The following is a 21,987-nucleotide window of genomic DNA, read 5'->3' as shown; positions in this document are numbered from 1 at the left end:
GAAAATTTTATTATTATCAAGGCTTCTCCCGAAAAAGAGTTTTCCCGCAGACACACGACAGGGAGCGATTTCTTTTTTAGAAGTGGTCTTTTCTGGAAGCGGAGTTCGTCGATCGCTTACGGCCGAAAAGGAGTAATTTAAAAACAAGTGGGCAGCAGCAATTATCATATATTAAAGAAAATAAGTAAACGCGTATTTTTCTGTCACTCGGCTCACAATAAAAAAAGTAAATCTTGTCTCGCAGAATTCAAATTCAAATTGATTATTTTACAAAACAAGTTTTGTGGATGACAGGCCTAAAAGCTGCGGTCTGCAGCTTGACAGAGGCCCGGACACCATATACAATGCAGGGCTTGACCTCAACGTGAATGTTAAACCGGTAAACAAAAACGTACAGAAAATAACAGTTCATCAGGATAAGAATACATAATAGCAGATATAATGCTTTATATACAGAAGCAAATATACATATATATGTGTATATATATATATATATATATATATATATATATATATGAATTCACATATGCATACACAGAAACACATAGAATACATCAGCAAAAGATATCACATTCCAAAAACACTACAATGTGAAATACAAGCAGACACGCGAGTATTTAGCTTCTGTTAAAGAAAAAAAGAGAATAATTATGAATGTACGTAGCTTCACGAAAATAGTGGTAGGTATGATAATTTTTTTTAAGAAAAGAGCTGTTGAAGCAATGCTAGTGTGGGCTTTACTATATCTTTGCGTTTATTTAGGATTAACGGAAGATTATATTTCAAAGACTCCAGTTTGTAAAAAGTGCGGAAACGCGGAATTATCGAAAAGTCAAGAGAGCGTGTACAAACATTGGTATTTTGCTGAAGCAGTGCTATTTTACTAATAAAGTTTTTAAAAGTGGGTGAAGACACATAGAATGAACGCAAAACACGAAATTCATACATATATTGCATTTTCATAATGTTGTATAACCTAAAATAATATTCTGTGGAAGCCAATAATCGATATTTGCGATATTGCGAACAACTTTCTTTTGTAATAAACAAATCCTCGTAATATTCCTTTGTGTAGTGGTCAACCATACGAGACTACAGTAATTATTATGGGAAGCGAACAATGCAGAATAAATTTGTTTCTTGGCTTCCACTGGGAGAATTGCAGGGCAACGCGATAGAGCTACTGTGGTCATTGAAAGTCTTTTGCATAAGTTGTCAACATGCGAGTCCCATGTGAGATTACAGCTAAATGTTACTCCGAGAATTTTATATTCACTGACGATTTCGATCCTGTGCCCGTCGCAGTATATATCCTGTTCTAAATTAATTACTTTATTTTTTGCACGGAAGAAAAGTACCTTGGTTTTAGCTGGGTTAATCTTGAGGCAGTAAGAATTTGACCACAATAATAGCTTCTCAAGGACCGGATTACATCTTGACGCTAGATTGGCTTCATCAGTTTCAGAGAGTAGGATAGTGCTATCATTGGCATATATGACAAATTTTGATCGTGTGTCAATACGGCCAATATTGTTTATGTATGCGTTAAACAAAAAAGGACCTAAAATACTGCCTTGAGGTACACCACATTTTATATCGAGGGGAGATGAATGGCAATTGCCAATGTACACAGACTGAGTCCTGTTGGACTCAGTCTGTGTACATTGTACGAATGTAATAGTTCGAGCTGCTTACCCCGAACCCCGTAGTCCGAGAGCTTTAATATAAGTATGTTATGGTTAAGTGAATCGAATGCCCTACTGTAATCTACGAAAAGACCGAGAGTTATGTGTTTATTTTCAATGTTTTGTAGCACACTTTCTTTAAGAGTTAATAAAGTTTTTTCGGTAGAGCGTCTTTTTCTAAAACCAAACTGCGCGTCGGAAAGAAGGTTTATTTTGTCAAAGAAGCTAGTCAGTCGAGAAAACAATATTTTTTCTAAGCCTTTAGAAAAAATTGGTATCACAGATATTGGCCTGTAATGTTTTGTCTCGTTTTTATTGCCTCCCTTGTATATGACTGTTAGCTTGGATCGTTTCAGTGCGTCAGGAATGTGACATGATTGGATAGCGAGATTGAATATGTGAGCGAGAACAGGTGTAATGCATTCAATAACATATTTTATGGGCTTTATTGCTAGGTTGTCTATGTCTAAAGCCTTCCTATTCTTTAGACCTAGAAATGTTCGATAAACTTCAACTTCAGCTTCAGCTTCAGCAGAATGCATAGTAAACGCGCTAATGCTCATTTTCTTCTGTACTCTCGTAAGCAGGTCGGACGGGTTGGGGATGTCACGTGATGACGCTTACAGACCCGTGCCGCACGGACGAGGCATTAACGTTTCTTATTCTGGCGTTGTTATATGTATTTGAAAAACGTGCAATTCAATAAGTTTTCACTCGGTATTTCGAGATACAGCACTCTATCTTGGCGAATTTTGTTTCCAACTCCAGTGCTAGACTTTCGGTAGCGTGTCCGGAAGGACACACTGAAAACTAATCGTCGGTGCCGTGTGTCTGACGCGCAACACATCTTAAATAAAGTATTTGAACTTGGTGAAAGACCGCTTACGTAAAAACGTTTTTGCGTGCTCGTGTGACTAAGGAATAACTTTTGATTGGGTGGACCGGTGCCCAGCAAAACAAGTGACGCTCAGCACAAAGATAGCGACCAGTATATTCGTCGAATATCTGATCTGCATGTCAAGCACGTCGGCTTTTTACGCATAACTCGCCGAAGGTTCCAGCGCTGGTGCTCGCGTATCTTTCAGAAAGCTATGCGCGTTGGGCGTACAGTCCCATTGCACAATGTTCGGCGAGAACATCGACAGTAGATCGAATCAACGCTAATATTATAGTAAGTTTCAAACTGTGCGGGTGACTCTTGCGATAAGAGTCAACTAAGCTGTTAGCGGGTGAACTGGAGTCCTTGGACGAAGCATAAACAACTACCCATGTAAATATAGCGTTCCCTCATAGATACTTGTCAATGAAAAATACCTCCTTATGGAGCCCTGCATAATATTCAGCAGTTTTAAATTACTGAAATTTGGGCTACCTCAGATTTGTGTCGCTGGTATATGCCACTGGTAGGTCACAATCTCCTCCGGAATGAGGAATGGGTCTCCAGGACATGCCGTAAGCGCCTTACCCTTGTTTGGTTTCCTACGTTCTGCATATTCAAGGGGACACACCACGTGCCTAAACTCGGCCATATTCCTCATCACAACTACGGTGCGAGCGAAGCGCACGACATCAGGCGTATGTTCTCCGTCTATCGCTCTCCAGAATTTCTATCTGCCACAGTGACACAAGTGGTATGGAAAATAGGTCAGCAGCTGGAACATCAGAAGGGGTAAGAGCACTGATGACGTCGAGGTCGCGTCGAGCTGAATCTTGCTGCACGGAAAAAATTTGGCCGACATCAATTTTTTCCGTGCAGCAAGATTCAGCTCGACGCGACCTCGACGTCATCAGTGCTCTTACCCCTTCTGATGTTCCAGCTGCTGACCTATTCGATTCGTCCATCGCAGACGGACTGTCCCCATTTGAACGCGCTGCTCTTCTCCAGCTGCTCTACCAGTTCCGCGACTCCTTCGATGTTGCCCAACGTGCCCTTGGCCGAACTTCTACCATTGTTCACAACATCGACACCGGCTCCAACTCGCCAGTGCGACAACGCCCTTACCGCGTCTCCACCGCGGAACGTCAAGTTATTACCGACCAGGTTGACGATATGCTTAAACGCGACGTTATTCGCCCTTCACAAAGCCCGTGGGCATCCCCTGTGGTTCTCGTGAATCCCTTGGATGCGTGCAACCCATTGATGTCGGCCAAATTTTTTCCGTGCAGCAAGATTCAGCTCGACGCGACCTCGACGTCATCAGTGCTCTTACCCCTTCTGATGTTCCAGCTGCTGACCTATTCGATTCGTCCATCGCAGACGGACTGTCCCCATTTGAACGCGCTGCTCTTCTCCAGCTGCTCTACCAGTTCCGCGACTCCTTCGATGTTGCCCAACGTGCCCTTGGCCGAACTTCTACCATTGTTCACAACATCGACACCGGCTCCAACTCGCCAGTGCGACAACGCCCTTACCGCGTCTCCACCGCGGAACGTCAAGTTATTACCGACCAGGTTGACGATATGCTTAAACGCGACGTTATTCGCCCTTCACAAAGCCCGTGGGCTTCCCCTGTGGTTCTCGTTAAAAAAAAGGATGGATCGATTCGCTTCTGCGTGGATTACCGGCGCCTAAACAAGGTCACTCGAAAAGACGTGTACCCTTTACCCAGAATTGACGATGCCCTTGATTGCCTAGAAGGTGCCGAGTTTTTTTCGTCGTTAGATTTGCGTTCCGGGTATTGGCAGGTACCTTTAGCAGAGGCCGACCGTTCAAAGACAGCCTTCGTCACGCCTGACGGTCTATATGAATTCAATGTCATGCCCTTCGGCCTCTGCAATGCGCCTGCCACCTTCGAACGCATGATGGACTCGGTTCTGCGGGGTTTGAAGTGGCACATGTGTCTCTGCTATCTCGACGACATTGTTGTCTTTGCGCCAGATTTCGCAACCCATCTAGAACGCCTCAACCATGTCCTGACGTGTCTGAAAACCGCTCAGCTGCAACTAAATCTCAAGAAGTGCCGTTTTGCTGCGCGAAAACTTACAATTCTTGGTCACGTTGTATCAAAGGATGGTGTGCTTCCGGACCCAGCTAAATTACGTGCCGTGACTGACTTCCCCAAACCGACGACTCTAAAGCAGTTACGAAGCTTCATAGGGTTATGTTCCTACTTTCGTCGGTTTGTGCGCAACTTCGCCTCTATAATTGCGCCTTTGACCCAACTACTAAGCAGCGCCTCCAATATCTCGTCATGGTCTTCTGAGTGTGACCAAGCCTTCTCCACCCTTCGCCGTCTCCTGACGTCACCACCTATACTGCGCCACTACGATCCTACGGCCGCAACTGAGGTGCACACAGACGCCAGCGGTGTCGGCCTCGGTGCTGTTCTCGCGCAACGAAAGCCTGGGTTCGCAGAGTATGTCGTCGCATACGCCAGCAGAACGCTCACCAAGGCTGAATCAAACTATAGCGTCACCGAGAAAGAATGCTTGGCAATAGTCTGGGCGCTTGTCAAGTTCCGCCCTTACTTATATGGCCGCACGTTTGATGTAGTTACGGACCATCATGCCATCATGTTGGTTGTCTTCGTTGAAGGATCCGTCAGGTCGCCTTGCCCGCTGGGCTCTTCGACTTCAAGAGTTTGACATCCGCGTTATATATCGTTCCGGACGCAAGCATGCCGATGCTGATGCACTGTCGCGGTCACCACTATCCACCGAAACTGCGTCCATATCCACTATAGACCTTCCATTGTCAGCTCTTGACGTCGCCACCGTCTCCTCTGCACAGCGCCGCGATCCCTGGATCGCTTCGCTTCTTGACATTTTATCCGGGGCACCCACTCTTTCGACCACTCGAACTCTGCGACGCCAAGCTTCGCACTTCAGCATCCGTGATGGCCTCTTGTACCGGCGCAACTACTCGCCAGATGGTAGGAAGTGGCTCCTAGTTATCCCTCGAACGCTTCGCTCTACAATCTGCGCTTCCTTTCACTCCGACCCGCAGTGTGCTCACGGTGGTGTCTTCAAGACCTATGAACGCTTACGGAAAAGGTACTACTGGCGCGGAATGTTTCGCTTTGTCCGCAAGTTCATTCGCGGCTGCCACGAGTGTCAGCGACGAAAAAAACCACCGCATCCTGCCGCAGGTTCATTGCAGCCCCTTCCATGCCCAGAACGCCCATTCGACCACGTTGGAATTGACCTTTATGGACCTTTACCTTTGACCACGGCCGGAAACCGATGGGCTATCATTGCTGTCGACCACCTTACACGATACGCCGAAACCGCTGCTCTTCCCACGGCGACAGCACAGGACGTCGCCTCTTTCATCCTGAGGCGTTTTCGTTTTGTGCTTCGGCATGGTCCTCCTCGCGAACTCCTCAGTGACCGTGGCCGCGTATTTCTCTCCGATGCAATTCAAGCACTTCTCCACCAGTGCAAAATTGTACATCGGACGTGTACTGCCTACCACCCTCAGACGAACGGTCTCACTGAGCGGTTTAATCGGACTCTGGGCGACATGCTTGCGACACATGTTGCATCTGATCAATCAAACTGGGACCTGGTTCTCCCATTTGCGACATACGCGTATAACACCGCTACGCAAGTCAAAACCGGGTTTTCCCCCTTCTTCCTTTTGTACGGTCGCCAGCCGACGCACACTATCGACACGTTGCTGCCATACGCACCAGATACCTCAGAGTGCACGCCCGTGTCAGCAGCGGCCCGTTACGCTGAAGATTGCCGACAACTAGCCAAGCGCTTTACTACAGCCGACCAACAACGCCAGAAAAACGCCCGCGATGATGATCACTCTCCGGCCGCAACATTCGCTCCTGGAGCACTTGTGTGGCTGCTTGTACCACCCTGCGCCCCTGGCTTGTCGTCCAAACTGCTCCCAAATTATCATGGTCCCTACCGCATCGTCGAGCGTCCTTCCCCCGTAAACTATGTCATTGAGCCTCTTACGCTGCAAGGCGACCGTCGTCGACGTGGACGTGATGTTGTTCACGTAAACCGCCTCAAGCCGTACTTCGACCCTCTTGTACCCACCTGTTAGATCGCCAGGATGGCTCCACCTTTCTCGACGGGGGCAATTGTAATGAAGAAAGGAGGAGAATGGCATACCGATCATCATCAAGAACAGAGGGCACGAGACCGGCGTTCGAAGACCACCATCTTGCTCTCCGCGCTCACTGTTCCGAGCTACCGCCCGTTTGTTGGACTCGCTCAATAAACATCTTTACAACATGTATCTCCTGCATACGTTAATACCCGATGACACGTAGTGGGCTGGATACTCCGCCTTACTGTTCGAATATTCTAGCAGCTGAGCAAAAATAACTCACATAAGGCCTCACTGAAAACATTGCAAGGAAAAAAAACAGCAAGAGAAATTGCGCCCGAACCCATGTGACGCTGACTATTGGCGGTAATGCGTTAGAATGCAATCTATATAGCGAACAACCTATTGCCACCGTTGAAACGAGTTATTTATGGGGTGTATACTACATCGCGATTCCTATTTTAAGGTTCCCTAAAAACTGCGCTGATTCGCGTGGTATTGGGAATGCATGGCGCGCCGGTGCCTCCGAACGCTGAGAAACGCGTCATTCGGCAACCGGGCTCCTTTCTGGACGTGCTGCGCCATCTGGTGGCGCTGCCGACAAGTACCGACGTGGCCTCCGAGACGAGAAGCGCCTGCGAATCGCTCCCTCACTTGTCGCACACTCAGTGGCCCACACTCAGTGACCCAAGCTGGCGAGATGTTCAATGAAGAGCTGTATATACCCACTGCATTCATGGCACCGCTCGCTAATTCGTCGGGTTGCTGTTTTCGAGAAACCCTTTCGACGTGGGTTCGATGTCGCTCAACATCGGACACATGTAAAGGGACCATTTTTTGTGTAAGCAGATCATTGTAGAGCGGCACAATCCCATTGGTAGATACTTAGTTACCCAAGTTGTAGTCAAAAGCGCTCATTGAAGAGCAACACACACCTACTGGCACATAGCCAGTGATACAACTTGGCATCAAGGAGGCCTATTGAAGACCAGCATAGACGCAGTGGCTCGTTCCCAGTGTTCCGAATCTGCGTCTAAGAGTTTGTTCGAATAGAGGTGCCTACCCCGTCTAGTATCTGCGCTGACCCATGTCGGCATGAAAAAGGTTCATTGAAGAGCGCCACGTATGTAAACAATGATAAATACTCAAGGAAACAAGTTACTCCGATGGTTTGTTTCGAATCCTTTTACCTCAAACAGCGGCCCGATGGGCTAACCAGTCGACGATAGACCCAGTGACCCAGGTAGGCGAGAAAATGGTTGTATACATACATGCACACAAGACAGACAGACAGACAGACAGACAGACAGACAGGCAGACACAGACAGACAGACAGACAGACAGACAGACAGACACAGACAGACAGACAGACAGACAGACGGACAGACAGACGGAGCTACAAGCCTAAAACAGTCATGGCATACCAACTCGCCCAAATTGCCACGTAGTTGCTTTATTACGCTTAACATGAAGCTCAATACAAAAAAGTCGCTGCTCCTCGCTTTTCTCTGCTTCGCTAAATCTTTCCTTGATGTACCCCAAGAACATGCTTCGAAATACCCTTTTGGATGATGCATGCCGGCTTCATGGCGCTGTCACCGCATGGCCGAGCATTCTAACGCGCGGGAATTGCAATTTTTCTCGCAGCTAATGTAAGGTTGATAGTGGGGCAGGCAATCACCGAATACCTTTCCTGTCCGTTTCATATTTACACGTGCGTCGCCTCTACATTCTAGGACAATCGCTCTTGATTGATAGCTTAGATTTGAGATTGTACAACACTAGCCAGGGAGCACGTACAATTTGATGGCGCCAGTTCGCCTCGTTATATCAAGTTCGCGGCAACGTTTACGAAGTAAAGAAAGTAGCAAGTGGGTCTTAAAGACTGCCTGAACCAGTTCTTATAATGAAAAAACTGGCTGCACGCTCCTCTCAAGGTTTTCTGATCGATTCTTCACACTTGGATCCTGACGCCAACAGGCTCACGAACGTCAGGTGCCGTGTACAATCACGTGCAGTCTGTATCGTAACGCATGTTCAGCGGTGGCAGTTTCTACATCAAAGAACGCGGTCTCCTGTCAAGCGAACGTAGGTGGATAACAAGAAAACAGCGCAAACGTGACTTTTTGCCATCACGCAGAGACCAAATTGCCTGGCGGCGAGGATAGCGAATTGCTAGAGAGAAACGGCTCGCTCACTCGGCTCTGCTCGTGGGTTTAGAAGCCCTTCAAGCGAATGAAACATTACACGACAGTAGGGATAATTCAGCAGGATAACAAAAGTAAAACAGACGCGCACTCGAAGCAGTATAACCACGTTTATAGGGCAGCTCACCTAACACCTTGACTCCATGTAAGTGACCAGCCGAGATCCAACCTGGAGGCGGGATCGTGACTAGGTGGTGCGTGAAATAGACGAAGCTGTCGATTATCTGCCAGTGGTGGAACCGGTAGCTGTAAGGGTCGGTGCAGCCGTGGATAAACCTGAAAGCAAACAAAGTGTGTATGCTAGTTTTTTCGCATAATAATAGTAAATGATTAGTTTCGACATGTCTCGCAAAGGGGAGTGAACCAGTCGCACGCACAGAGTCTTTCCTGTCTCGTTTCACTGATGCGCTCCCCTTATACCTCTCGCATTATCTTTCTTTTTTGGAATGCAGAGTGCACGCACTGAATAAAATAATGTCAGCAGTCTAAGCGAAAGAAAGTTATGTGCCCTTTGAACTGTAAATGCGAGAGAAGTGCGTTGGCATTACGTCGCACCTTTGTGAAGTCCCGGATCCATAATTAAACCACGTTAACCACTGAGCAAAGCGGGCACTTTGGCATATTTACAGCTCCCTTTTTGGCAACGATACAGGTCAAAAGGAAGGCGGAGTCTCGTGCATGTAGGGCAAGGAGGTCAGTTAAAAAGAAGAAAGAAAAACAGGAGGGGTGAGACATAAGTCGGATAACGGAACGGGGGCAGAGAGTAGTGGCAGCTAGTTTGCCGTTGACACGAAGCAGGGATGAAGAAAACGGTCGTAGCGCAGCACCAGTGCGCGCGGTGCGTTCTAGCAGGAGATAGGGCAAGTTGAATAGGGCAGCGGGGACGCGTCACAGAAAGGTTCGGAAGGGAAGACAGAGGAGCGGCAACTTGTGGAAAGTATCACAGCGTCACAACATACATATACAAGGCATGGTCCGTTCCGGCAGCTTTGTGGACCAGCTGAGTAGTACTAGTAGTAGGGACATTTATTTCGAAGGGAAAGAAGTAGTTATCGAAGACTTGGGTGGCGGATGGAGAACTCATTTCAGAGCCCATGTGGCCTGTGCTGCTGCCCTTGCCAGCTGTACCAGGCTGCGCTGGGTTGTCAGGTCCGAACTGGACAGAGAGGCCTCCCACTGCTCCTTCGTTTGAAGTGTTCGTAAGTGTAAGGGTTTGTCCCCCGTGCACCCCCACGTAACATGGAAGGCGGTGGGGTGACCGTCGCACCATGGGCAGGTAGGTCTGTAGCGTTCTGGAAACAGAATGTGATATTTATACAGGTTGGGGAAAGTGTCCGTCTGGAGGTGTCTCGAGTCGCGGGCTTCCTGCGCAGTAAGTTGTCTACGTGGTGGTGGTAGGAACTGGCGCATGAGGCGTTGGTGATGGAGCCTTATATTATAAACTGTTGACATTGGTTGAAGTAGTGAGTGGTCGGGGGAGATTGTGTTTTGATCCGCTTGGCTAGTGTAACCTCGAGCTAGACCGTCAGCTATCTCGTTCCCTTCCAACCCAGAGTGTATGGGGGTCCAAGTGATCTGGTGTTTAACGTGAGTGTTTGATCCTGGGCTGCATTGAACAAGGTGGAGCAGTCTTTTATGGATTCTTCCTGCTAGGAGGAGCCGACAAGCCGCCTGCGAGTCGGTGATAATATGAAGGAATTGGTCGATAGCATTCCTGTGTTGTATGGCGAGTGCTATCGCAGCCACTTCTGCTTCCAGGACGGAGCAGTTTGATATGGTTAGACTTGTGATTTCTTGATGATTGGATCCCACCACAGTTGCTACGGCTGCATGTCCATTGGGAGTTCCGTACAAGGCTCCATCTACGTAGACGGCCCTGCCGCTTCTTCCCGTTGTCCATCTTATGTAGTTCACTCTTGCTGTTCTTCTGCCTTCGCAGGAGTGGGACGACATGTTCTTTGGGATGGGAGCTACGTGCAGGCGTGCTCTGTCTTCTGTTAGAATGTTAGTAGTACGTTGTATGACGTGTAAGTGCACTGGGTAGCCGACTCGCTGAAGTATTGGTCTACCCGTTTCCGTCTTGTGTAGGCGTTCCCGCTGAGATAGGAGAACTGCTTCTTGGATTTCGTCGAAAGTGTTATGCGCTCCCAGAGCTTCAAGCTTGTGGTTGGCGGTATATGGTGGGAGGCCTAGTGCATTTTTAACAGCTGTCCTAATGATGGCATCAATTGTGGTTCGTTCTGCTTTAATGAGTGGGAGATATGGAAGGCCGTAGGACAGTCGGCTGATGATAACCGCTTGAACCAATTTCATGGTGTCTTGTTCCTTCATGCCTTTACGGGTTCTTGCCACGCGCCGTATCATGCGCGATGCTTTTGTGGCCGATATTTTGAGCAGTTTCATAGCGCGTGTGGCCTTGCGGTCAGATTGTAGCCCAATGCCGAGTATTCAGATGAGTGATACTTCTTGGGTGAGTTCTCCTTGAAGTTTAAAGTGGATGGGGTCTTGGGTCTTGTAATTGTACCCCTTGATACGAATTACTTGGGATTTCTCCGGAGAGCATTTCAAGCCACACTGGTGTGCTGTTGTTTCAACATAAGTGGCGGCGTGTTGGAGATAGTGCTCCTGCTCTGCGAGGGAGCCTGTCCTTGTCCACACCGTGATGTCGTCGGCATATAAGGTGAATCCTATGTTGGGTATGGCCTGTGATGCCCTAGTGACTCTGGTCATGGCGATGTTAAATAGGAGGGGTGATATAATTGACCCCTGCGGTGTGCCTTTGTTAGGCTTAGCCTGTTGGTCAGATCGTGTTTCTCCCATGCATATGGTGGCAATTCGGTTTGACAGGAACGTTCGGACGTATTCATATATGCGCTTGCTGTATGGATGTTAAATATAGCTCCTCGAGTACGGCTTGGTGCGATACGTATTCAAAGGCGCCTTTGAGGTCGAGTGCCATGTTTAGATGTTCCCCGCCTCTTGGTATGTTGGTCAACACCTCCTCTCGGATGAGTAGGAAGGCGTCTTGTGTGAGTAACCCCGATCTGAAGCCGATCATGGATGGGTGAAAGAGGTTGTTGTCTTCAATATAATTTTCGAGGCGTTTCTGTATTACTCTTTCATAGAGTTTGCCCATACATGATGTTAATGAGATGGGTCGTGGGCATCGATTGTTGGCCGCTTCCCTGGTTTGGGTATGACTATGATCTCGGCATGCTTCCACTCTGGTGCCAAGATGTCCTCTACCACAGGGAGTCGCTGATATATTAGGTTAGCTTTTCGATATCCTCCTGGCTGAGGTTGCGAATCATGGCGTTGGTAATTTTGTCAGCGCCGGCTGCGGTGTTCTTGGTGCAGGCTCATGCGGCTGCGTATACTTCGGATTCGGTTATGGGGGCGTCCAGCTCTTTGTTGGCGCGTCCTGCGTATCGCTGTGTGCATAGAGGAATAGTCGTCCCAGTTGCACCAATGTATTTGTCTTGTAATGCTTTCAATAAAGCTCCATCGTCGCCTGGGAAGGTGTGAGCGATGCGTTTGAGAGTTCTGTTTGCTTCGGATTTCGATTTTGTGGGATCAATTAGGTTCAGTTAGACTTAGTTCTAATTAGTTAATTAGATCAATTAGAACGGGTGCCAATTTTGGTGTGCCAATTCAGTGGCGTAGTTTTCCGCCTCTTCCGTGATGTTTGCGATTCGTAGGAGTAGTTGCCTGTTTAGTTTTTGTCCTATCCAACCTTCGTATCAACCGGCGACGTTGCTGCCATAGCTGAATGAGGTGTGTGTCGACTTCTGGAGTTTCCGGAGTACGTTGTATTGTCTCCGTGGTCTCTTCGTGTGCCTTACAGATACCGTCAGTCAATTCTGTGATAGATGTGATCTTTTGACACTTGTCTGTGGTGATTGCACGGAATTGGCTCCAATCAGTGATTCTTGCTATGCCAAGATTTCTTCAGATTTTTGTAGTTGAGATAGAGGTGCTTATGATGCAATGGTCACTCCCAAGCGTCTCCCCCAGGTTGGACCACGTAGCTTCTTTGACATTTTTGACTATGGTGAGGTCGGGGCATGTGTCGCGGATGATGCTGTTTCCCTCCCTTGTTGGGTACAGCGGATTGGTGAGGGGTTGCATGTCCAGCACAGTGAGTGCATTAAGGATGGAATCTCCTCTGTGCGAATTTGAACGGTGCCCCCATTCTGTGTGGGGGTAGTTAAAGTCACCTACAATGACCATTGTAGGTGACAATGTAGGTGACAAACAGGCCTGGAGTGCGGCCTGATCCCGGAGACCAGAACCGGTAACGCACTCTCTCACCAGAGCAGGATTGGCCACCATGGTTCAGTACTTGGCCACAACCTCCTATATGAATACAACAATCAAACCCTGGCCCTCAGTCCCCAGCAGCCGCGAAGCGACTGACCACAGCGGCAGTCAGATCTGTGACGCTGCAGAGGGTGCTAAGAATACCTGGCTCCGGACAGGCCGCCATTGGAATCTGAACCTGGCAACGTTTAACGTTAGAACGCTATCTAGTGAGGCGAGTCTAGCAGTGTTATTGGAGGAATTAGAGGGTAGTAAATGGGATATATTACAGCTCAGTGAGGCTAGGAGGACAAAAGAAGCATATACAGCGCTAAAAAGCGGGCATATACTGTGTTACCGGGGCTTAGCGGAGAGACGAGAACTAGGAGTCGGAATGATGATTAATAAGGAAATAGCTGGTAACATACAGGAATTCTACAGCATTAGCGATAGGGTGGCCGGTCTTGTTGTGAAACCTAATAAGAGGTACAAATTGAAGGCGGTACAAGTCTGTGCCCCTACATGCAGTCATGATGACCAGGAAGTCGAAAGCTTTTATGAAGACTTGGAATCGGCGATGGGTAAAGTCAAAACAAAATACGCTATACTGATGGGCGACTTCAATGCCAGGGTAGGCAAGAAGCAGGCTGGAGACAAGTCAGTGGGGGAATATGGCATAGCCTCTAGGAATAGCAGATGAGAATTATTAGTAGAGTTTGCAGAACAGAATATATAATATTGTCACGTGGTCGTGACGTCAAAGAACACAGTAGCAATACTGTGAAAGGCAACAACTAGCTTTTATTGGGTGAACCTGTGCCCACAAAACACGCTACACTCAAAGCACAACGAGAGCGGCGAACACAGTCGGCGATCGTCGTAAATCTGATCAGCGGGTCAAGCGCGTCTGCTTTTGTACAGCAGTCGCCGAATTTTCCAGACTAATCATTGGGATCCGCATGCCTTCTACAAAGTTCTGCATCATTCGCGTCAAGGTATGATATCAGATAACACAAGGTTCGGTGACAACAGACAGCGGATAGAAGCATCGACAACTTTCCAGAAACTTCGGATAAATGCACGCGCGTCCCGCGCTGTGCGATAACATTTGCTAGGCGGCAAAACGTGTCGCCCGATAAAGATAAGTACACGTGTCATTACCCCCCCCCCTTAAAAGCATCGACCCGATGCTGCAAACAAACAAAAGTAATAAACAAAAGCACTCGTAGCGAAGAAAAGAACAAAAATGACGAAGTTCGTCAGCGTCCGTAAAACTGTTTAAGGCGCACCACGTGGACCACTTCAGATCGTGCGCGGCGCCGCTGTGAATGCGAAATGCCGTCTGGCACGACCTCATAGCCCAGAGCGCCAATACGTCGGATGATCTTGTAGGGTCCGAAATAGCGTCGGAGTAGTTTGTCACCGAATCCTCGTTGGCGTATCGGGGTCCATACCCAAACACGGTCGCCAGGTTGGTACTCGACGAAGCGTCGTCGGAGGTTGTAGTGTCGGCTGTCGGTCCTCTGCTGGCTCTTGATCCGCAGGCGGGCGAGCTGTCGGGCTTCTTCGGCGCACTGGAGATAGGTAGCGACGTCAAGATTCTCTTCGTCAGTGACGAGCGGCAACGTGGCGTCAAGCGTCGTCGCCGGGTTCCTGCCGTAAACCAACTTGAACGGCGTGATCTGTGTTGTTTCTTGCACCGCCGTGTTGTATGCAAAGGTCACGTACGGCAGGACCGCGTCCCACGCCTTGTGCTCGACGTCGACGTACATTGCTAGCATGTCGGCGAGGGTCTTGTTGAGGCGCTCTGTGAGACCATTCGTGTGCGGGTGGTAGGCAGTTGTCCTCCTGTGGCTTGTCTGGCTGTATTGCAGAATGGCTTGGGTGAGCTCTGCTGTAAAAGCCGTTCCTCTGTCGGTGATGAGGACTTCTGGAGCACCATGTCGCAACAGGATGTTCTCGACGAAAAATTTAGCCACTTCGGCTGCGCTGCCTTTCGGTAGAACTTTAGTTTCAGCGAAGCGGGTGAGATAGTCCGTCGCCACGACAATCCACTTATTTCCAGAAGCTGATGTCGGAAGCGGTCCCAACAAGTCCATCCCGATCTGCTGAAAAGGTCGGTAAGGAGGCTGGATCGGCTTTAGTAAACCCGCTGGTCTTGTCGGCGGTGTCTTGCGTCGCTGACAGTCGCGGCATGTCTTGACGTAACGGGCGACATCGGCGCGGCCAGTAATACCTTTCTTGTATCCCCGATAGCGTCCGGGAAAAACCGAGGTGCCCAGCGGTCGGAACGTCATGTAGGGCGTGCAGTACTTCTGGACGTAGCGCCGACGGAGCAACAAGAAGGTAGTTGGCGCGGACTGGTGAGAAGTTCTTCTTCACGAGTAGGTTGTTTTGAAGCGTGAACGAAGATAATCCACGCTTAAATGCCCTTGGGACAACGTCGGTGTGCCCTTCCAAATACTCGACTAGGGCGTTTAGTTTCGAGTCTCCTCGTTGCTGTTCGGCGAAGTCTTCCGCGCTTATTATTCCAAGGAAGGCGTCGTCATCCTCGTCATCTTGCGGCGGCGGGTCAATGGGGGCGCGGGATAGGCAATCGGCATCTGAGTGTTTTCGTCCGGACTTGTAGGTTACAGTGATGTATTAGTGTAGCCTGAGGCACCACCGTGCCAGCCGTCCTGAAGGGTCTTTGAGGTTAGCTAGCCAACACAACGCGTGATGATCGCTGACCACCTTGAATGGCCTGCCATATAGGTAAGGGCGAAATTTCGCTGTGGCCCAAACGATGGCGAGGCATTCCTTTTCGGTTGTAGAATAATTGCCTTCTGCTTTTGACAATGATCGGCTAGCGTAAGCTATCACGTGTTCATGTCCATCTTTTCTCTGGACTAGGACGGCACCGAGGCCTAGGGTACTGGCGTCAGTGTGTATTTCGGTATCGGCGTGCCCGTCGAAGTGCGCAAGTACGGGCGGCGACTGCATGCGTCGTTTGAGTTGTTGAAATGCGTCGGCCTGTGGCATTTCCCCACTTGAACTCGACGTCACATTTAGTTAGCTGTGTCAGCGGCTCAGCGATGCGTGAAAAGTCCTTGACAAATCGCCTGTAGTAGTCACACATGCCAAGAAATCTACGCACGGCCTTCTTGTCGGTGGGCTGCGGGAACTTTGCGATGGCAGCTGTTTTCTGCCGGTCAGCGCGTACTCCGGATTTGCTGATGACGTGGCCTAGGAATAGAAGCTCATCGTAAGCGAAGCCGCTCTTTTCTGGCTTCCGAGTGAGCCCTGATGACTTGAAGGCCTCTAGTACTGTGGCAAGCCGCCTAAGGTGATCGTTAAAACTTTCGGCGAATACAACGACGTCATCCAAGTAAACGAGACAGGTATGCCACTTCCATCCTGCTAAAACCGTGTCCATCACGCGCTGGAACGTTGCAGGCGCCGAGCACAGCCCAAATGGCATAACCTTGAACTCGTAGAGGCCGTCTGGGGCGATGAAGGCGGTCTTTTCACGATCTCTTTCGTCGACTTCTATTTGCCAATAGCCAGACTTGAGGTACATCGAGGAGAAGTATTTAGCGGTGCAGAGCCGATCCAATGCGTCGTCTATCCGTGGGAGTGGGTATACGTCCTTCTTCGTGATCTTGTTCAGACGACGATAATCGACGCAGAAACGAAGGCTTCCGTCCGTTTTCTTCACCAGGACAACAGGGGATGCCCACGGGCTTTTCAACGGCTGGATGATGTCGTCGCGCAGCATTTCGTCGACTTGTTCTCTTATAGCTTCACGTTCTCGCGGCGAAACTCGGTAAGGGCTCTGGCGAAGTGGTCGAGCGTACTCCTCGGTGATTATGCGATGCTTGGCGAATGGTGTTTGTCGAAGCCTCGATGAAGTCGAAAAGCAGCTTTTGTATCGCCGGAGCAGACTTCTGAGCTGCGGTTGCTTAATCACGGGGAGACTTGGATTAATGTCGTAGTCTGGTTCAGCAACCATAGTCGCCGGGGTAGATGCGGCGGAATCCGAGAGGACAAACGCATTGCTGTTTTCCAGAATTTCCTCGATGTATGCGATCGTCGTGCCCTTGTTGATGTGCTTGAACTCCTGGCTGAAGTTTGTCAGCAACACTTTCATGTTTCCTCCGTGCAGTCGAGCGATCCCTCTTGCGACGTAAATTTCACGGTCTAGCAGTAGACGTTGGTCGCCTTCGATGACACCTTCTACGTCAGCGGGTGTTTCGGTGCCGACCGAAATAACAATGCTGGAGCGAGGCGGGATGCTCACTTAATCTTCGAGCACACTCAAGGCGTGGTGACTACGAGGGTTCTCCGACGGTATCGCATGGTCTTCCGACAGAGTTATTGACTTCGACTTCAGGTCGATGACTGCGCCGTGTTGGTTGAGGAAGTCCATGCCGAGAATGACGTCTCGTGGACAGTGTTGGAGGATAACGAAGGTGACAGGGTAAGTCCGGTCGTGAATGGTAATTCTTGCCGTGCACATTCCAGTCTGCGTTATGAGGTGTCCTCCGGCGGTTCGAATTTGAGGGCCTTCCCACGTAGTCTTAACTTTCTTCAGCTGGGCGGCGATCTGTCCACTCATGACGGAGTAATCAGCCCCTGTTTCGACTAAGGCGGTGACTGCGTGGCCGTCGAGAAGCACGTCGAGGTCGGTGGCTCTTTGTCTTGCATTACAGTTCGGTCTTGGCGTCGGATCACGACTGCGTCGCGTTGACCTGTGGCTGGTATGTGACGTCGTCAGGTCGTCTTTCGTCGTCGCATTCTTTCCTACCAGACTTCGTCGGGACGGCGGCGTGTCGTTATGTCGTCGAGGTAGTTTCTTCGGCGTCTTCGTCGGCGGCGGAGGATCTTCGACAGTTCGACGGACAGCTACCGCACCTCCATCGGTTGCTGCTTTTAGTTTTCCGGATATGGGCTCGCTGACCGGCCCCGAGCTGGGCCAGTATATGGTCGGCGCTGCGGCGACAGGTGATGTCGCCGCAGCCTGGTGATGGTGAACGCGACGGTCGTCGAGAGCTTCACTGAGTAGCCTCGAGGTAGTCAGCGATATCGCGAGGGCGTTCACCTTGCTGCGGGCGCGGAGCGTTAACGGCGAAACCTCGCAGTCCCATTTCCCGGTATGGACATCGTCGGTAGACGTGACAAGCTTCCCCGCAATGGTAGCGGAGCGGGCGGTGGTCAGGAGCACGCCAAACGTCAGTCTTCCTCGGGTAGCTCCGCTGGGCGACGGGTGGGCGCGCTGTCGGCGGCGGACGACGGATTGCGTCGTTGCAGGGCCCTGGCATGGTCGCGGAGGGGGACCTTGACGGCGTACGACGGCGGCGTATGTCATCGCTTCTGCCTGGGGCTGCGGTAATTGTGGTTGCAGCTCGGGAATTCCAAGTGATCGGTGCACCTCTTCTTTCACGATGTCGGCGATCGAAGCCACTTGGGGCTGCGACGAAGGCAGGACCTTGCGCAGTTCTTCGCGCACAATTGCCCTGATGGTCTCCTGAAGGTTGTCGGAATCCAGTCCTTGGATGGCGTACGGCGGCGTGAGACCCTGGCGGTTATATTGCCGGGTGCGCATCTCCAGAGTTTTCTCGATCGTCGATGCCTCTGCAGGAAACTCAGCTACGGTCTTCGGCGGGTTACGGATAAGTCCTGCGAAAAGTTCTTGCTTGACACCCCGCATCAGGAAGCGGACTTTTTTCTCCTCTGGCATTTCTGGGTCGGCATGCCGGAAAAGACGGGCCATCTCCTCCGTGAAGATCGCGATCGTCTCGTTTGGTAGCTGCACTCTGGTTTCTAGTAGTGCTTGGGCTCGCTCTTTACGTACGACGCTTGTAAACGTTTGCAAGAAGCCGCTTCGGAACAGGTCCCACGTCGTTAAGGTGGCTTCCCAATTCTCGAACCAGATCCTGGCGGCGTCTTCCAGTGCGAAATAGACATGCCGCAGCTTGTCGTCGCTGTCCCAACTGTTAAACGTAGCGACCCTCTCATACGTCTCAAGCCAGGTTTCCGAGTCCTCGATTGTTGATCCGCGCAACGTCGGAGGTCCCCTGGGCTGCTGCAGCACGATGGGGAACGCTGGGGCTGCCATTGGGGTTGCCTTGGCCACAATCTTCTTGGTCTTTTCAGGTAGAAGTCCGTGCTCCGGGGGCAGGTGTTGAAGACGGCGGCTTGCTCGATGCTCCGGGACTACGTTGGTGTTCTCTTTGCGGTCCGGGCTTGGATCACGGCTTGTCGGGGGCGTCCGGTACATGAACCAAAAGCACCTCCACCAGATGTCACGTGGTCGTGACGTCAAAGAACACAGTAGCAATACTGTGAAAGGCAAAAACTAGCTTTTATTGGGCGAACCTGTGCCCACAAAACACGCTACACTTAAAGCACAACGAGAGCGGCAAACACAGTCGGCGATCGACGTAAATCTGATCAGCGGGACAAGCGCGTCTGCTTTTATACAGCAGTCGTCGAACGTTCCAGACTAATCGTTGGGATCCGCATGCCTTCTACAAAGTTCTGCATCATTCGCGTCAAGGTATGATATCAGATAACACAAGGTTCGGTGACAACAGACAGCGGATAGAAGCATCGACAACTTTCCAGGAACTTCGGATAAATGCAGGCGCGTCCCGCGCTGTGCGATAACATTTGCTAGGCGCCAAAACGTGTCGCCCGATAAAGATAAATACACGTGTCAATATGCGCAAAATGAATACCTTTTTCCGCAAGCGGGTTAGTCGAAAGTGGACGTGGAGGAGCCCGAATGGTGAGACTAGAAATGAAATCGACTTCATACTCTGCGCGAACCCTGGCATCATACAAGATGTAGACGTGCTCGGCAAGGTACGCTGCAGTGACCATAGGATGGTAAGAACTCGAATTAGCCTAGACTTGAAGAGGGAACGGAAGAAACTGGTACACAAGACGCCAATCAATGAGTTAGCGGTAACAGGGAAACTAGAGGAATTTCCGATCAAGCTACAGAACAGGTATTCGGCTTTAACTCAGGAAGAGGGCCTTAGTTTTGAAGCAATGAACGAGAATCTCATGGGCACAATTAAGGAGTGCGCAATAGAAGTCGGTGGTAACGCCGTTAGACAGGAAAGCAGTAAGCTATCGCAGGAGACGAAAGATCTGATCAAGAAACGCCAATGTATGAAAGCCTCTAACCCTACAGCTAGAATAGAACTGGCAGAACATTCTAAGTTAATCAACAAGGGTAAGACAGCTGACATAAGGAACTATAATATGGATAGAATTGAACAGGCTCTCAGGAACGGAGGAAGCCTAAAAACAGTGAAGAAGAAACTAGGAATAGGCACGAATCAGATGTGTGCGTTAAGACACAAAGCCGGCAATATCGTTACTAATATGGATGAGATAGTCCATGTGGCTGAGGAGTTGTATAGAGATTTATACAGTGAGAGCAGCATTCCGGGCAAGTTGGTAATCCATTGCTTAAAAGATATTGCGCGACATAAAAAACGACACGGACGTGAAAGAAGACGACACACCAAGCGCAAACTTTCAACTAAGTTTATTGTGCCACTGCGTCATTTTATACATGGCATGCACGTAGATCGCGCATGCGCTTACACGGAAATGAAGTGCGAAATCATGTAACATGGTTACGTGTCGTGTGATGCCGCGTCCAAGTAACGTAATTTCTTTTCTGTGAGAGCTAGAGACGGGAAGCTGACACACGCAGCACCTAATTTTGCGATCATCTGTGCTTCAGATATCTCACGGATGAGCTGCGTGCTGCCACGGGAAACAATCGTACATTGATCCTCAAGAGGTTTGCACCCATGATCGCGACAGTGGATCGCTAAGAAACCGCCAGAGCCGTTTTTAACATTGTTGCTGTGCTCACGGAGCCGATCATTGAGGCAACGCCCAGTTTGTCCTATGTATTTCTTGCCACATGAAAGCGGAAGGCTGTACACCACCCGGTGTACACACTCGACAAACTTTTTTCGGTGATGCTTTCTGCATTTATCGGAAGGGACGGCATTTGGATCCGTCAGCCTGCAAAGCCTGCCGAGCTTGTCGGGAGCAGAAAAAACAACTCTTACATTCGCTCTTTGGGCAATCTTTTTCAAGTTGTGGGAAATCCCGTGCATGTAGGGTATGACACTAACTTTAGGGCGTGTGCCAGGAGGGGCATCGGCAACTGACTTTTGCGTACTGGATCGCGCTTCTCTTAAGATGCGTTCCGCGACAGACACTAGCACCACGCTGGGATATCCAGCCAAGGACAACCGTAAAGTTTGCACTTCCAAGCTTACGTCCACAACATGGCAGCAAGACTTGCTAAGGGCATTCTTGAAGCACAAACTGACAATGGCCCGCTTAACAAGCTTGGAATGTGCGGACGTATACGGCAGAAGTGGTTTGTTGGCTCGCGGCTCGTACGACCAACACGTGTGGCAGTCCTGAAAATTCAGGCGAAGATCAAGAAAACGAAGAGACCTATCTGCCGGCAGCTCATGAGTAGTTTGAAGGGGGGCTAAGCACTTCTGAAACGTTTCTAACGCTTTCTTAGCTTCCAGAATGAAGGCATCAGAAGAGCAGTCAATGAAAATTAAAAAGTCATCAACGTATCTAAATGTTTTAAAAACTGCAGTGCCTTGCACTTGTAAAGAAATGTCATGGTCTAAACAGGATAAAAACAAGTCACTAAGAATGGGAGCAATGCAAGAGCCAATACAAATTCCGCTCTTCTGCAAAAAACATTGGTTATCCCAAGTGATAAAGGTGGAATTAAGATAAATCTGTAAAAGTT

General features: G+C 49.6%; 1 protein-coding gene across 3 annotated transcripts in view; it reads right to left on the bottom strand.

The window, feature by feature from the left end:
* The window catches only part of LOC135897789 (cytosolic endo-beta-N-acetylglucosaminidase-like), a 435,797-nt gene that overhangs the window by 295,751 nt on the left and 118,059 nt on the right, over positions 1 to 21,987 (bottom strand). For all 3 annotated transcript variants that reach the window (XM_070521112.1, XM_070521111.1, XM_070521113.1), the window contains exon 2: positions 9,028 to 9,176. In XM_070521112.1, coding sequence (XP_070377213.1) covers positions 9,028 to 9,176 — 149 coding nt within the window. The remainder of the gene's footprint in view (positions 1 to 9,027; positions 9,177 to 21,987) is intronic.

The sequence above is a fragment of the Dermacentor albipictus genome, chromosome 7 (genome assembly GCF_038994185.2).
Source record: "Dermacentor albipictus isolate Rhodes 1998 colony chromosome 7, USDA_Dalb.pri_finalv2, whole genome shotgun sequence".
NCBI lineage: Eukaryota > Metazoa > Arthropoda > Arachnida > Ixodida > Ixodidae > Dermacentor > Dermacentor albipictus.
This window is presented reverse-complemented; position numbering and strand designations above follow the sequence as displayed.